The sequence below is a fragment of the Helicoverpa zea genome, chromosome 10 (genome assembly GCF_022581195.2).
Source record: "Helicoverpa zea isolate HzStark_Cry1AcR chromosome 10, ilHelZeax1.1, whole genome shotgun sequence".
NCBI lineage: Eukaryota > Metazoa > Arthropoda > Insecta > Lepidoptera > Noctuidae > Helicoverpa > Helicoverpa zea.
In genome coordinates, this window is record NC_061461.1 from 6,571,666 (window position 1) to 6,589,026 (window position 17,361).

Genomic DNA, 17,361 nt, shown 5'->3' on the forward strand with positions numbered 1-17,361 from the left:
TATTTTGCCTTGAAATGAAGCAAATGCTATAAAACTCGTATCTACGAGGGCGATTCCAGCTTATAAAGCGTGTTCAAATATTCGCATAATGTTATAAAGCAGCATTCCCGAGCAAACGGCAGATGCAATACAATAAGAACGGATGCGCTACAGGCCGGTTTAGTCTTTGTTTTGTTAGATCAAAGGCGAGTTTTTTTGGAATAAAGGTGAAGTGCGTGTTAAGAAGTTCGCTATGCATGATCCGGCGCCGCGGCGGGCGTCTGGCCGGGAATAGCGCGGCTGTGCGCACACAAATAGCGCAGACGACGCCAGCCGACGACACGACGCATTTGGAACAATATTAATATGCGAATGTCGCGCACCTTCACCGCGCCCTGCACTCTGATTCACGGGAGAGCTATGCTCATCCTGGAGAAATGTATTTAGGTAATTATCTATAGGTAAACGTGGTGATTACCGCTCAATCTTTCTCTGTGTGAGAGGAGGTCGTTCCCAGCAGTGGGACGACTGATGAATCATCAGTGATGATGGATTATCTATACCTAGGTGTAATTGTATCCTAATGAATATGTAATTAGTTGATTATAAGCTTTCGCTTAAATGTGGTAGTAGCCTGAACGGATTAGTTATCCCGCTGCACGAATACTTAAGTTCAGCTAAATATTTTTAAACGTAAGGTGAGTTAGGAGTGAGAAGTTACCGCCACTGGCTTTTGCTATTTGTGGATGGATATTTTTAAATGAATATTTGGTACTTAAGGGTTCATTAGTATTTTGTAACTTGGGACATTATGTCGATGATTTTGTAGTTTCATATTAGGTACTAGAGTATAACTGAATAACGTAAATAGTTTCTATAAACTTTCCCACGGATGTTATGGTGATTCGCGAAAATTTAATACGCCACATCATGTGTCAAATAGGACGATTCATCAGGGCGCTAAGTAGAAAAGATAATGTTTCTTATCCTACGTAATGGACAATAACACCGTTATATCACACAAAATGCCCGATTGTAATCTATGACTTATGGATTATTTTTAGTCTTTTATTGATATTAGTCATTTTATTTTTGTGGATAAAATTAAATTTTAACCGGGTTTCTGATCAAGTCGCACAGTCACATTCACATCCGTAAGAATAATAGCGGAATACCAAAAAGTTCTTTACATGAGTTTCTGATTTTTTTTATTATCCTAAAAGCTAAAATGAGTTTGTTTGACACGCTTTCACTGAAGGCATGGACATATGTAGTGACTCTGCAAACTGAGGTAGACTAATTTTTATACATAGGTGAAATAACTAAAGTGTGAGATTATATTTTGCCCAGAGACGTACAAATATTAAAAAGGAGTAACATAAAACTGGTAACAGTCATCAGCGGTAGATCAACAGTACCTTTCGCTTACATAACTGCTAAATGAGTTAACCGAATGACATCAAAATCTTTGTCCATTTACTACTTCACTAAAAGAAATCACGTACCCAACACAATTTCGAACAAAGTTCTCAGAAATCTGAACATAAAATAATATACTGAATACCAAAACGGTTGAGTAACTAGAGTTGCATAGCAATCGGTACCTAACTAGTTGAGTCAACGTTTCGCAGAAGCACCATATGTGAACGACTCCTTTTGAGCTTTGACCAGGAAAACGTTATCGAGTCGGTATGTCCCCGTTATGTAGTAGGCATATGTACTTGCCACGAGTCTTAAAATAAAACTTTATTTATTAAGGCTCGTACTCATTGGAGAAGTGTAGGTATCGTATTTAGTATTCAAAACTCTTTATAAATCTGAAATAATAATATTTTTCGATTTAATAAAATTGTTTCTATTAAAACATAGATGTCGCTGCAATACGTGATTAATTCATCTACAAAGATTTTCAACCTATAAGTACTTAGTGATGTTTGCGAGTGAGTCAGCATGAAGGTAGAATTAATTAACGATAGTTGCCGGTGCATAGACGCAACGTCCTTGCAAGGCTGCTGCGCTGGCGATCACGTGCCGTGCGCCTGCGCACCGCGCCGCTCGGCTCCGTCCCGCCCTCTCGCGCGTATAACCTGAATCAGTGCTTCAACATAGCCTTTTTTGGACCCTAAGGTTCGAGAAATACCTACAATCCTGTTTCTTGTAAACCTAATTTCCACTTTTTACGTTATCGATTATTTTTTCTTTTTAATGTTTTTTACCTTTGTCTCTACGCTACCTGTTTTACTTAAATGCTGCACTTAGTCGCGCTACAATTTTCCTGTTTCTAAGTTTAGATAATAATCACTCTTTTAATAGCAGTTTAGGTACTTAAATGAGTCCGACACCTTCAACTCGTGGCGAAGGCTCAAAATTAATTTCTCAACAGAGACATTTAACTGCAGATTTACGAGTTCACTTAAAATCAAGATGTTCAGTATTTTGGCCACAGACGAGTTGCTGAGCAAGGTTCCTTTGGCTCACAATTATAGAGGAGATGTGGGCGCGTGGCGAATCGCCGGCGCCGGCGCAACCATAACCGTCTTTGAATTAAGAAAGGAAACTAATACACTCGGTTTATGTGGATGACTTGTAGGGAAGTGCATGAATTGGCGTGACAAAGCCATAAATTGCAAACGTAACGGGTTTTTCTTTACTATTTACCTATGTGGATAAAACCTATGAATGTACATACCTACTAGTTTCTGATTTTTAAGGGAATCAAACTTAAGTAGTCTTTCCATGGCTTTTCGTGTAGGAGGGTACGATTAGTAAGGATAAATGCAATTTGCATAAACTCCACCTACATATAAGAAACGGTAACGCCCACGCTCAACATTGGAAAAATCCAGTTGTAGGTAAAACAAACTATTAAAGTAAGGCTACGACATGAACTACATACAATGGTCGATATTACCTTATAGAAACGAGGTAAACTTGATACAATCTTGACAATCAATTGCGATAATGTAGCAATACACAGGAGTAATATGGCTCCATCTGTCTTGTAGAATTTAAGTTTAAAAGGCGTGGGCGCCACTGACGTGAGTCATAGGCACTCCTTCCTTGGCCTACCCGCCTTAAGTCGCGACTCAAGCCGCGGCCCACTCACATTGTATACTTTGCCTTTCGTCACTCCAAACTAAACTTTATTTACAAAACATTTTCTCATGTGAGGCGTGCTTAAGTATAAGCAAGCACGGATTTCACATGTTCCCAAGAATTCTATATTTATCTGCTGTTTTTAATTTGTTTTTTATCTCAATAAAATTAATGCGCACTTAAGTTGTTATTCTGATATCAAACGAATTAACCTTGTTTATTTGAATTAACATCAATTTCGTTCAACGGCGGATCCAGGGGGTAGGTCACAAGGTCATGACCCCCCCCTGGGCCAGGTTCAGGACCTAAGGGGACCAATAATTGAAATGGTTAAACACGATGTTTTCAGTTTTTGTTATAAGTATAAGATAATTTTTATTCCGAGTGAATAGGTAGATACCTACATAGTTACAGGTAGAGTAGTTTTGCTGAAGAATTCGTGCTCGCAACGCTCACTCTCTATTCTTTATTTACTCTTTATCCGTACCCAAAAGGAGGAAACGGGATCCTGTTACTAAGAATCCGCTGTCCGGGTTGTCTACATTACATGCTGTATCTCATGCAGGGTCGTCTTAACCTATGGTGCAGGGTGTGCGAATAACCCGGGCGCCTCGGTCTCAGGGGCGCCGCGGGACGCCCCACCACCAGGAAATTTCGAAGAAATTACACCCGTTCGATAAGGAAGTTCCACATTGTATCATGATACTGACAAAAAAGTCGCCTTCGCTTTGTTGGATCGATCATTTTGATTATTTTTAACTTTTAACATCCTCCAACTAAGTGAAAAAATTCTAGCTCGCTACGCTCGCGAGTAAATGACTATGTCTGTACTGTATTTCTGATTATTTATTATTTTTAATGACGCACCGAATCAACGAACACAAATGGCACTCTCTCTAATCACGGTTCCTTTTTATTTGTACGTAATTCCCAGTCTGATTTGTGAGTCTTCAAACAAATAATTCAAAAAAGTTCGCGCTCGCTGCGCTCGCGGCTACTTGTTGCTTTACAATGTATTTAATCAGGTGCTTTTGTGTCGTAGGTTCAAAAAATTTCGCGCTCGCTTCGCTCGCGCAATATCATATGTACCTTGCTTTGATAACTTCATAAGTCAAATATAACAAAAAAAAATATTAATGGAGTCCTCAAAAACAAAACAGTTTGCGCTTCCGACTGCTTGTTACTTTACAGCGCTTTTTAAAACTTATGAACTTTTTGTGTCCCAAAATTAAAAAAATTTGCGCGCTCGCTTCGCTCGCGCTCATCGTCGCGCCATAACGTAGTCCTGTCTCGACTTTCATAACTTAAATCTGGCCAACAGTTTGAGCCTACAATGATTCGGAAACATTTTTATAAGTCCTTTACCTACCAAAAAAGTGACTTTCGTTCGAACGTTCTTATTTATATTCCTTTTGATTTTGAGTAGTACATATTGTATGTACTACTCAAAATCTTTCAATAGATACATAAGTGGCGCTTGGGTGATGATTGCACCGAGGCGCTACATGAGCTAGAGACGGCCCTGATCTCATGAACCCTTACCATTACCCTTACTTAAGACAATTGAAGTTTTCACAGAAAATGTTTTACTGTTGCTGCAATAAAAAAAACGTACGCGCCCTTTTCTACGTACACAATACTTTTCAAACGTTTAGTCTTCAACCTGAAAAAATTCTCGCGCTTGCTATGATCGCACTTTCTTGTATTTGTGCTGTCTATTTGTTATACAGCAAGAAAGCGTTTTCATCTACTTTTAGTCCTCGAACTGAAAAAAATTTTTCGCGCTCGCTTCGCTCGCGCTTTTTCAATTTCACGTCTGTGATTCTGTCCAAGAAATCGCGTTCGCTCAGCTCGGACCATTTTCTACATAAAAACACTTTTTTAACCTTAGTCCTCGACCTGAACAAAAATTTTCGCGGTCGCTTAGCGCGCGCTTTTTTTTTTGGCACGTGTGTGTAGTATAAATACGAGAAATTGCGCTCACTCTGCTCGGGCCATTTTCTACATGAAAACACTTTTCTTCACATTCGTAAAAATTTCGAGCTCGCTACGATCGCGCTTATTGTATTTATACTACTACTTTTAATATTAACAGATCTATACGCTACAATATAATATTTTTTGTGACTTGACCACGACTTTGTGACCCCTCCCTGGTGCCGAAGCTGGATCCGCCCTTGATTTCGTTTTAGATTCGTTTGCTATGAGCGAAGGCGGCAATAAAATAGAACAAAAGAACTGTATTTAGGACAGAGCAATTGACCTGGTCTGCCCTGACCTAGATGAGGACATAAGTTATACATTACCAAGAATGCCGTGACCTAAGAAACTAGCTGACTACTCCAGTTTGGTCTGCCCTTTATGCTCAATGTGTCCCACAGACCCACGACATGAATGACCCGTGTAGGTGCCACTGATACAATCATTAATTGCAATCAACGCACAACCGTAGGTACGTGTTATTAGCATGCACAGCCAATTAACATAAATAGGTACTTTCAATTGTTTTTATCAATAAAGTAAAAAAAAAAACATCTGCTGGGTTCCATTCGAAACTTCAAATAAAGAATCTCCAAATAAAATATTCGCGCGCAATTGTTGGGTACTTAATATAATAAAATTAGCACATACTTACTGGAATAATACAAGAGGACAAGTGTTCGGGCTAATATAAGGAGTGCTCGCCGACGTTGACAATCTAATCAACGTTGTTGAGATGACGCCATCAACACGACCACTTACATTCAAGTGCTTGTTTATATCATAAAGTGTTAAAGGAGTAAGTAGATGCGACGGGACAGATCTGTAGCAAGCATCATCGCCTTAAAAGAAGTACAGTTTGAGTAGTTTAGACTACCCGTTAATGCAGATGATGCAGTGACCACATGAATACTAATGTCTCCATAAATAGCTAAACTAAAATTTGTGACATATTTTAGAGTTTAGTATTATTTTGATAAAAGATCATAAATTATGGTTAGGATATGTTTTACTTCTATATTTTTCCAAGACCTGCATTTATTCATTCGCCACCAAACCAGTCTTAGTTTGGAGTTTGACTGCCAAGCCCGCATCAACAGGGTATGTTTTAACCACAGCTTACACGTAAAAGAAAACGCTTAAAAGTTTTAATGACATTCTGGACATTCATGGTGCGAAGTCACATTTAGAAAGCCACATTTTAGATTCTAATTTATTTTTTTATATGTCGGAACATAAGGCATATCATAGAGACCAACTGCGGTCTAAAGGGATCGTCTTGATAAACCTTTACACATCAGCCCGGAAAAATAGAGAAAGTTGACTGTTGTTCTTAGTGCCACGATAGATGTCGCTACCTACACTATTGAGCGCGTGAAAACTAAACTGAAAATAATAAAAACAATGAATTTATGCACCTAACAATAGAAACTTGAAAAAAATGTACTAATATAATGTAATATACACTAATAGGTAGTTCAGTACCAACTACTATCTTGCGTAGACCACAAATATTACCACGGAGGTGATACATATTAGTTGCTAACTGCAAAAGGATAAAGATACCTACCTAACACTAAATTAAGCATTTTCTTTTTATCAGAATGACTAGAAGTCAATAATTGTCAATGAATTCTCAGGTCGTTAATTATCAGAAGCACTATTTTGAACTGAAAATAAATTGAAAACAGGGGATTTGATTTTATAATCGCATTGACAATAAATTCAGTACGAATTGGTTCACTAAACAGGGCGGGCGTGGTGCGTATTATTTTTTCATTAACATAATGTATTTTATATCCGCACAGCTTATTAACGGCATGACTGTATCAATCTACTTATATCTGAGGAGTAACTAAAACTGAGAACCTGTAAACAGACGAAGATTTTGAAAATCAGAAGAATACGGAACCTTAAAAAACTTTTTACAAAAAAATAAAACCGACTCCCAAAAACACTGAAAAGCAAAAAAAAACTATTCTTAGGTGCATCGGCCTAGAAGTCAGTGTCTAATGGATGTTCTTGAGTTTATACGCCACCGACTTCTAGGCTTTTTATTTTTGGCTTTTCAGTGACAAGCATAGTTGTCACTATCCGCATTTGTGGAAAGTTCTCATCAATACGAATAATATAAGCCCAAACACGAGGTAGTTTACATATTCAGTTGTCGAGTTCCCTCGACCTTCTCCGGTCTCCATCATCAGGTCAGCTCCAAACCTTCACAGTTGCAAAGGTCTCGTCAATACAAATAATATAAGCCCAAACACGAGGTAGTTAGAGAGTGTTATCAGACGTACACCTCATTCTTAAGTTTTTAATCTATGCACGCTTACAATTTTTGAAAGTTGCCCTCCATTTCTGAGGGTTTCCATCATCAGATCCTGACCTGGTGATTATGGGACCACCTGGAAGGTATACCCTATGAAACAAAAAAAAATTTTGCAAATCGGTCCAGGCGTCTTCGAGTAATCGGTGAACATACATAAAAAAAAAAGATCCCGACGAATTGAGAACCTCCTCCTTTTCGGGAAGTCGGTTAAAAAGTTAAGTACATGATGTTTACTCTATATCTAGTGATGTTTGTAAGGGGTATTGTTTGCATTCTGCAGCTATCTCCGAGTCACAGTAGGTCACTCGATAACCGCGCCGCCGCGCTATCGAATGAATACATACATACAAGTTCCTTTGGCTACATGTCATAATTTACTAGGTATAGTTAAACAATGGTGAAGTTCGTTAGGTCATACATACTGCGGCATTAAATCGTTTTGATTGTTCTAGAAACCACTGTTTATTCCCGGGTATTTGCAACTTTTCCGCAAGGAAAGGCTGGTCACATAAAACAGCCATTTATTTTAATTCTGTAGTTTCCTTGTTGTTTTGATAGGTATCATTTATTTTTGTAGGTGTTCTAGAATTGTTGCGTTGGATTTTTGCTTTGGCAGCTACATTTACCTAGAAGGTATTTTTTGCTAACGTTTTGCTAATTTGCTTTTTCTATTGAATTGGAATTCAGATGAGGTCCAATTCAGTGTCCAGACATGCAACGCTTTTTAATAATTTTGGCTTACGTTATTACTTTATTAGGTTCCTTCATTAACTTATAGGTATACTTACTTAGGTACTCAACATTAGCAGCTTTGATGTGTGGGCAAGCAGCAGGAAGATGTGTTGTGAGGTAAGTTCCCTCAGAACGCCGATACCCCCTTAGCCTTGCCAGTTATCATAGGAAATAACGTAATAAAACAGTGGATGTCTGAAAAAAATATATATCTGGATCATGGTTATCATTTCAACAAGTTGGTCATGCACACAAGCTCTAGGCTCCACCATGAGTTGTGAGTATAAGGCACCGAAATGTCATTAGCTGCTTACGCATAAAGCTTTTTGTACTTATGTAGGACTTATTTTGTAGGTGATCACGACTCAGTACCACGATTTCTTTAAGAAACAATAAAATACCCTATAAGATTTCTGTGTGCTCTTAAAACGCATCACGTTATTGTATGACATCAGCCATTGTATTTTAGTTGGAACAATGTGTAGTGTTCTGCGCACACGCAGTGCCGGGGCAGTCACGCGCTGATTCACAGACACGTACCAACAAGGGATGTACCAAGTCCAGCCACTTATGGACTCGGCCCGACGTATTACTAGTCACGATCCTCTTTACTTCATTAACATTGCTCCACAGTGTTGGTGAGGCTACCAAGTTATAAACCTTTTTTGTCGAACCCAAAAATTCTTATAGGCAGAAGTTCGACTGCATATTTCGTTTTTAATATTTCACATGTTAAATCTTCTCATATGTATCAGACGATCAAGGACACTGAGACTGAAGAAAAATCAGGATCATGTAGGTACCAAGATTTCGTTGTCTGGACTCCTGAAACCTTAACAGAAACATATTTCATGTTGAAAAACTAATATGGGACGGTGCTATATAAGTAGTATGTGCTTCACACTATCTCCCACAGACGGACCAAACGCGGATGTAAGTAACTGATATCAAACTTGGTTAACCAGCTGTGTTGGTAATCGTCGTTTCATTCATACAATTATTATCATACCAGAGTGATATTTTATTAAAAATAGAATCAACTTCTTTTTCATTGTGATGAGTTATAGCAATTTTATCGAATTAAGCTATAGAAATAAAATCTGAATTGTGCGACGAGGAATACGATAACCTTCGATGTGAATTGAAGAAGGTTCTTCCTTAGAGCAAAGTGAATGAAAGATTTTCAATTGCCACTATGATTGGTGATTCCCTTGGAACAATACTTATCGAACACGCTTTACAAACAAAAGCTGTGAAGAACGTCTGTCATTGCAACACAAACCGAGATTGCTGAAATGCTTCATGAAGATCTATTTCAAAAGACATGCAGACGAAATCGTTGTGATATTCTGATTTGAATTCTAAATTGAGAGTCATTGCCCGTTGATCAGAATAAGAAGCATTTCATGAGCAAGCACTCAGATACTTCATACTAAATTGGAACGAATGGCGCCATCAGGCAACGGTGACGTAATCTGGGTACGTTCCTACTGGGTGCATTTAATCGAACTGAGCATTTGGCAAGCAGTGAACAAGTCGGTCGGTTTTGCTTCCGCGCTAACACTGATGTTGCAAGCACAAGCCACAATATGCGGCTTTCACTGCGAATAAGAACAAACAACGTATAACCACATGTACCTTGTGCTCGTATTAGGCACTTGATGAAGTTTTTGTTAATAACTTGGTAGGTACCAGTAAAAATCATCATTACATAGCTATATGTATTAAAAACACATATATGTATATCTGCAACCACGTTTTATACCACGTTTCTTGTTAGTCAAGTGAACATGTGCGAATGGCTTGTATCGGGGTTTTACCATCCACCACAGTTTCCCACTATGGTATACGTACGCCATAACCGATATTTACATATGTATTAACACCCATATAAAGTCACACTTTCAAATAAAGTGCTGAAAAATGATCTGATCGTACTACTTTACCAACATTAGGTAGGTTAGGCACCTCTAGTTTGGAAAAGGTATCTAGCCGAAGAGTTCATTGGTGTAATCGTTTGCAAGGAATCTATGCACGTACATTTGTTTTAGCCTCCAACTTAATATGTTTATTTAAATAGATAGATAAAAACACAGACAGCTGACTCCTCGGTACATTACTGTATGTCCATAATAACTTGCTTTATACTCACGTTCGTTGAGTAACTCCATTGGAATTTTAAAGCTATAAGTATAATATTGTCTATGACGTTGAATGTTAGTACTGACAGGCTATAGGTGTACTTCTGTTTATGTTTGATGATCGTTATGGTTTTTTAAAGGGTCTCATTTAATGACTGTCTCCCTTCGGAGCGAGGCGCAAACCTTTACTTACTGGAATCTGATGGTACCCTGCCCTTTCCTTTGACCTTTATGTTTCAGGACCACGTTAACTAAATATTTCGGATAGTCCGGTAAAGTATGTCCAAGGAATTGTCTAAACAAATCTTCTATAGTCACAAATAGGTATGTAGGTAGTGAGTATTACTAATACTGGCGCCAATGACAGAGCATACCTATAGGGTTATCAAGACCATATTTTTTTGCAAACATGTTGTCTTTTAATAATAAAAAGAATATGACGCATTGTAAAACAAAACCATCTTTATACAATATAGAAAATTAAGTATGAAGATGAGGAGTTCTATATGATAGTGGGAAGCAATTAATTATATTTTAATTAAAGTCGCCGCGTATAATGAAACACTTATCGTTTCCTGAGGCAGTCACAGTCTACTGAGGAAATGAGCTCACAGTCGATGGCTAATATCCTGTCGATATTGCTGCAGCAATGCGACCTTTGGGAAGTTAGTTACGTAAACAAAATAAAGTTACTGACTAAAACCAATACGATATTTTTTCATCTTACACAAGGAGAATACGCTAAGGAAAAACTAGCTTTGCGTCCCACAAATCATCTAGGTAAACCCCATTTTTTGTTTTAGTACTTGAGACTGATAATGCTAAGCTGGGAAGCTGGTGAATATAGGTAGCCTAATTATGAATATCGAGTCATTGTGTTGAAGATACATTTATTTAAATCTTCACTACAGTCGATTCTCTTCAACCAATTTTAGCAACCATGCCTCATCATCCTGCCATTGCATCTAAGAAGTTAGGTATGTGTTGCATGTGAGTAGTTTTCTCAGGAAGTTTTAATTAAATGTGAAATATCTGAGTCTTAATAAACTAGTTGAAGTTGAATCAGCAGATCAATTTAGCTACAGCTGTTACTTTGTAAACGTTCTTAATAGAGGGCAAGCTTTGATCACGTTGTTTATACAACTCCAGTTGTAATATTCTGAACAAGATTTTTACCTTACCTGGCGGGTACCTAGCTACAGCTTATGTCATTATATATGCGAATAGCTCTGATTATAAGACCATCAATAAAAGGTCCGCATTCCGTCATGAATGTAACTTTGTGTGACAATGCATTCTATGATAAACGTGACCAATTTCCTTAGCTGCAGTCTAATCATGATGTTGTAATCATACTTTGATTGCTTAATTACTTTTATCAGAATTCCAGCTACAAATCATAGATAGCTGTTGGAGATAGCTTTCACTAAGTCAGTCTTATCCGTAATTTCCTTTTAAAATTGTAGGTAGGTACTCTTTCTTTCATAGCTCGAAATAAGCTGACAAAATCTTGCTTCAAAACGGGTTTTCCGTTGTTAGACAAATCCGGATGCAGTTTTTTCTTTTTCTTCGCTTGAGATCTTATTAAAGCTTTGTACGTTTACTTACTGACCTTCTGTTGGCCCTTCGCTTCAGAACAAGAGCGCCTTGAGACGGACCACGGAAATGTTACTGTCTACTTATACGATAAAGACTTGCATAACAATTCACTTTTGTCTTTGTATGCATGGTACTCTTTTAAGCATAATGCTACCTTTATTTGAAGCTGGCTACAGGAGATCGAGTGTCTGTTTGAGGTAAATTCGAATTATATTTCTTATAAAGCATTTTTAAAGCTAGGAGAGGTTCATTGATTCACACAAACAAATACCTACTTTCCTACATTGCAAAGAACACACAGAATCATTGAGTACTTAGTAAGTGGTACCATCGAATATGCAGCTCATTTATGTAATATGTATGCTGATACATAATTATTTTCTATCCTCCGCCGCGGCTGTAACACAAAGAGTTAGACGAGTATCATGACAGGGATGAATGATTCCCGCGAGAGCTATGAATGGCGACGCAAGCGCAGTCAATGGCGGCAGGAGCGGCTAATTGGTGCCCTGTGTCGTGGACGGTGGACTCGGCCGCGTAATTATCACCGGCCGGCGCTCGACTAAATGCCATCTCACGTGATACACGACCGAGCTACATTAGCATACACCATCATTTGTTTGTTCAGTGTATATTATCGTCTGTAGCTTGGTTTTAGTGTTGCTTGGGATTGGGATTTTGGGTATGGGGAAGCTATTCGAAATCAATTAATGCCGGTGCGTATGTACCTACACATTCAGCAGTATCCAAATACTTAAATGCCCGACCTTGCAAGTGGAGCCACCATCAGATGAAGATTTGCAAGTTTCCTCAACCACGCCCCAATGTCTCAACTGCTACGCATAGTGCTGTAGCAAAGCAGGCAGCTAATCATATGTCCTGCTCTTACTGCGTTACAAAAAACATAAAAATACCTGGCAAGAAAAAAACTCATTGATCACTAACAAAAAAATGCATCGTAGACAATACAAGGTTAACATTGCACAATTTATCTCCTATTTAATTAAGTACGTAGATTGAAGGAAGATGACGAATGGGGGGCAATGAAAACCCAGTGACATAAACCGTATTGAGCACAAATCGCAATACCTAATATGATGCATCATCAGTTACTTGTTCCAATGGCCACCAGCTGACGACTGGAAAGAATTGAATGCTGGAAATACAGCATTATTTTTTTTTTGTAGGAATTGTACTAGTTGTAGTAGGTATATATAACGACAACAGACCCGTGTCGGCGGCGCGCGTTGTTCCACGCGCTCCTCAAAGAGATGTCAGCAACCCCAGCGGGGCCCAATAGGGCCAAGGCCTGCCGGGGCTGCGGGTTGTTCGAAAGAGGTACCGCGGCCCCAGCACATAAGAAGGCCTACGACGGAACACGACGGCTTTTAGTCAGTAAGAGTCTGACACTCCCTCACCGCTGCTAACCCACAGCGGGAGGGGTCATTTGATGATTTTTTACGTCGTTAAAAAAAAAAAAAAAGTAGGTATATATAACAGGCATACCTACCTGGTATCTACCACGGATGAATAATAACGAATCTTCTGTGCTCTTTTTTAGGGTTCCGTTTACATTTTCGCCATGTCTGTCTGTCGGTCCGTCCCACTTAATCTCAGTGACTGTATCTAAAGCTGAGGTACCAATATGTATTTCAATTACGACAAAGTACAAAAATAAAAAGTGAAAACTATGTTTTATTAGGGGCCTCCCCCTACACGTAAAGGTGGGGAGTGTTTTTTTTTTCATTCCAACCATAACGTGTGGTATATCGTTGAATAGATATTTAAAAATACATAGGAGTTTACTGAAATAATCACTTTTCAAAAGTTTTTCTATAACTTAAAAAAATATATTTAAAAAATCTCTATAAAGACTTCTTAGGACTTTTTTTTGAACTTCACTGGTTCAACAGTTATTGATTTAACATAATAATTTCTGAATTGTAATTTTACCGTAATAGCAAGCATTTTTAATTTTACTTACATATTTTATTTTTCTGAATGTATTTTCTTCAAATAAAAAAGAAGAATTTAATAAAATTTATTTTGGACTATTTCGCGCTGATAAGATTTTTCTGAGGTTGAAGGTCCGGGATAGGTATGAGCTATATATAATTCGGAAACTACGGAACCCTACACTTTTTTAAGTATGTGGGTTAGAAATAGTTAAAGTTAATAAATTAAAAATCTGGGTCAAAAAGATAACATTTATTTTTTATTATTGTTGCTACTTTGTAAGCTAACAATTGCATGCAATAGATCGACAGGTTGAAAAAATACTTCTGAAAGAACCTCTGAACTATTGTGATTGTTCTGTCCAAATCATTCTTGGGTTTTCTTTTTCTTGGTTAATTCTTTCAAACGAATATTAAGTTTTCTTTTTCTTGGTGTGTTGGTTGAAACCGTGGCTGTGGTTGGTTCTGACTCTGATTGGGCTGCAGGAGCTTTTAATGTTTCAGCAGTGGAGTATTCAGTCTGAGTAGATGCTTCCTGGGTAGGTCTTTTCATTAATGTACAATTATAAGATGCTGTTCCAGGTTCAGGATGTAAATCTTCCTTTTGAGCCTCAGACGGAAGACAACGTGACGGCAAAGCATCAGGATGTAATTTTGGTATATTTATAATCACAGAAGGGTCAAAATGTAGTGAACACACAAAAGTAGTTTTTGCTTTTGAAGTATCTAAATCAGGTCTGCCAATCAATTCTGTCCATTTTTTGCGTCTGCAAAAAAGAGATATTTACCCAACATAATATATTATTGCTTACGAACTTCGAACGAAAACGAACGCGACCCGACGCCGGTCGTCAGCGACAGTCGATCGATACCATTGCCACAGATTACATACCTACATAAATAAGATAGGTATCTACTAACCATACCTAGTTTTAAAAACTCAATAATCTTAAAAAAACTCCAAACATATTGAATGTGTATTTTCTACACAAATCAGGGGCCCGATTCTCCTAAGTTAATAATGTCAAAATTGAATCGCAATATGATCGCAATAGCAGTTTTAACCATATCGGGCATTCTGCTACTAATTAGGACCAATCATATTCCAACGACATTCGATTGGTTTGCGACTGGTCTGCTATTTTGGTGATTTTGGTCTATACGGTAGTTTGCTCTACAATCATATTGCAATCGTAAATCATTTGCAGACAAAATGATTCATTATTGAATGACAGAAAAGGATAAAAACGTTTATTTCAAAGAAAAAATTACGCATGCGCATACGCTTCAATCGTAATTGAGTCGGGATTGGATCTCAGTCGGATGTGAATCGTATATCGCTTAAGAGGACGAATTGGAATTTTTGGCGCCAAGGATGTCAATTTTTCTCAGTAAATACAAAACGGATCAAAATACAACTTGGTTACCTGAAAGTTCATGATATAAGCCTTATTTTGTTAGTTGTAGAAACATGATTAGGTAACTTTTATAACAGAGAAAAATATATCAAACATACCTCTTTTTAAAAAGAGATTCACATATTATGGGCAAACGGGACCGATTTAAGCCTCTTAACTTTTTTAGTAGTTGAGTATATACATACTCTTTAAAATGGTAGTAGGAATTTTTATTAAATTATCATTTCTAAATATTAAAATTACAAAACCATTTTGTCGCTTACGACTTTTAGTTATAAGCTAGCGCGCGTATTGTTATCCTCGCCCCGCTCAGACGCTCCGACCCCTTTTGGCGCCTTAGATGCGCGTGCCGGTTATGGAATTATTGTTGACCACTTCCTCGCCTTAAGTAAAATAGCGGAATCGTACCCCAGAATTTTGATATTTTTTTAATTTTTGAACTAAACTAAAAATAAACAATGCCACACACCTGTCTTCTTCTTTAGGTAATGAGAAAAACGAAAGATTTAGTTTGTTGTTTCTTTTACTTGATCTGCATCCATGTACAGCACACAACTGGCCAGATGTTGACTTCTTAATACACATCATGTTACACAACAAAAAAAATATATTAACGCGCACGACAGTAATGACTGTTGAAAACCCTCTGCGTTTAGGAACTCCGAAGACCCAGCGGCGCGGCGGCGAGCGGTAGGCACGGAGGGGGGACGGACAGTTACCAGGCCACTGGCACTCGACGTACTTGCGCGCGATAACTGCCTACCGCTCGCCCGCGCCGCCCGCCGCCGCCGGGCCGCTGTCGGCCCGAAGCGAAGCGGCACACAGTCACACGCGCCGCGCGCGTTTCAACGCGCTGTCAACTTTTTTATGCACATAAAACTAACGTGGTAGTGGTACTCGTATCTAATTATTTAATTTATTGTTGAGAATAAAACAGGAAAAAATGAAATATAAACCAATAATAATAAAATATTTTAATGTGATTGTCATGTTTTACAATTACAAATGCTTCACAGAAAATATTTTGCGACGATTTCGACATTGGCGGAATGCACGATTATTATATTTAAGAGTGTAATAAATTCTCATTCTTATGTATAATTTTTTACAATACGCTAGAGGAAAGCAACTGCAAGGCATATTAAAAGTTAGAGTCTTTACTTCATCTAAAAGATCTTTTAATACGGTGCAGCTCAAATGGTTCCTCTTGAAAACGTTGCAGAATCGTTCCTCTATTGATCGGACAAATTCCACAAAACTGTCTGGTGGTATGGCTAGTAAAGTTGTGGAACCGTCTTTACAATAATCTTTATAACAGGTAAATGTAGTGTCTTGTGAAAAGTTTTGTGCATTACCTTTTGTATAAGTCATAAGGCCATTACATTTCTTGTGGTGATCTACACATTTCCTCAACAAATACCCACTGACGTAAATCAACGCGTTTTCTTCAGGTAAATTAAGTGTGTTATAATCCGAAGTTGATATTAAATCAACTTTGGCAAAACTTTCATCTTCTTTTCTTTCCGATACCGTCGAAGTTGTGTCTGAATTACCTGCCTCATTGGCTAATGCAGCATATGATTTTTCACTATCGATTAAAAATTTAGTTAAGTATTCTGTACAGTTACCACTTTTAGGCAACTTTAAAATATTAATGAAAAATATTTTTCTGAACGCTAAAATCAGCTGCCAGGATGTTGGTTCCGTAGAATTTCCATTCTTTGTCCTAATTTGACCAAAAAAGTTTTCTAAGCAGTCTTGATTTAATCGTCTGGTCAGTATATAAGAGAAACCTTCAATTCTCAAATCATCAAACAACATTAATAAAGATTTTAAGGTTATTTGGAAACCTTCAATAAACTTTACTTTAGATGTAACATTTTGACCAGTATTGGGGTTAATTAATTTCAACGACGCAAAGAAATTCAACATGCTATTAATATAAGCAATTTGGTAATCTTCGCCACAAAATGCGTTCTGATATTGTTTGTTTCCATAGCGAGATGATGTATTCAAAAAATCAAACAAATCATTCATAGCCTCAATCAGTTTAATTGTGCCTTCTGCAGAATCTTCTATTACACCAAAATCCCTGTATGCAGATAAGCCGGCTGCAACGGTAGCACTAAGAA

At 37.8% G+C, this 17,361-nt stretch overlaps 1 protein-coding gene across 1 annotated transcript; it reads right to left on the minus strand.

The window, feature by feature from the left end:
• Positions 1-14,049: 14,049 nt before the first annotated feature.
• Positions 14,050-16,029, minus strand: LOC124633800. The gene is made up of 2 exons (XM_047169141.1): positions 15,699-16,029; positions 14,050-14,578 (listed from the first exon to the last, which is right to left on the minus strand). Exons 1-2 carry the CDS (start codon positions 15,815-15,817, stop codon positions 14,179-14,181), a joined length of 519 nt encoding a protein of 172 aa, XP_047025097.1. The 5' UTR covers positions 15,818-16,029; the 3' UTR covers positions 14,050-14,178.
• Positions 16,030-17,361: the final 1,332 nt, after the last annotated feature.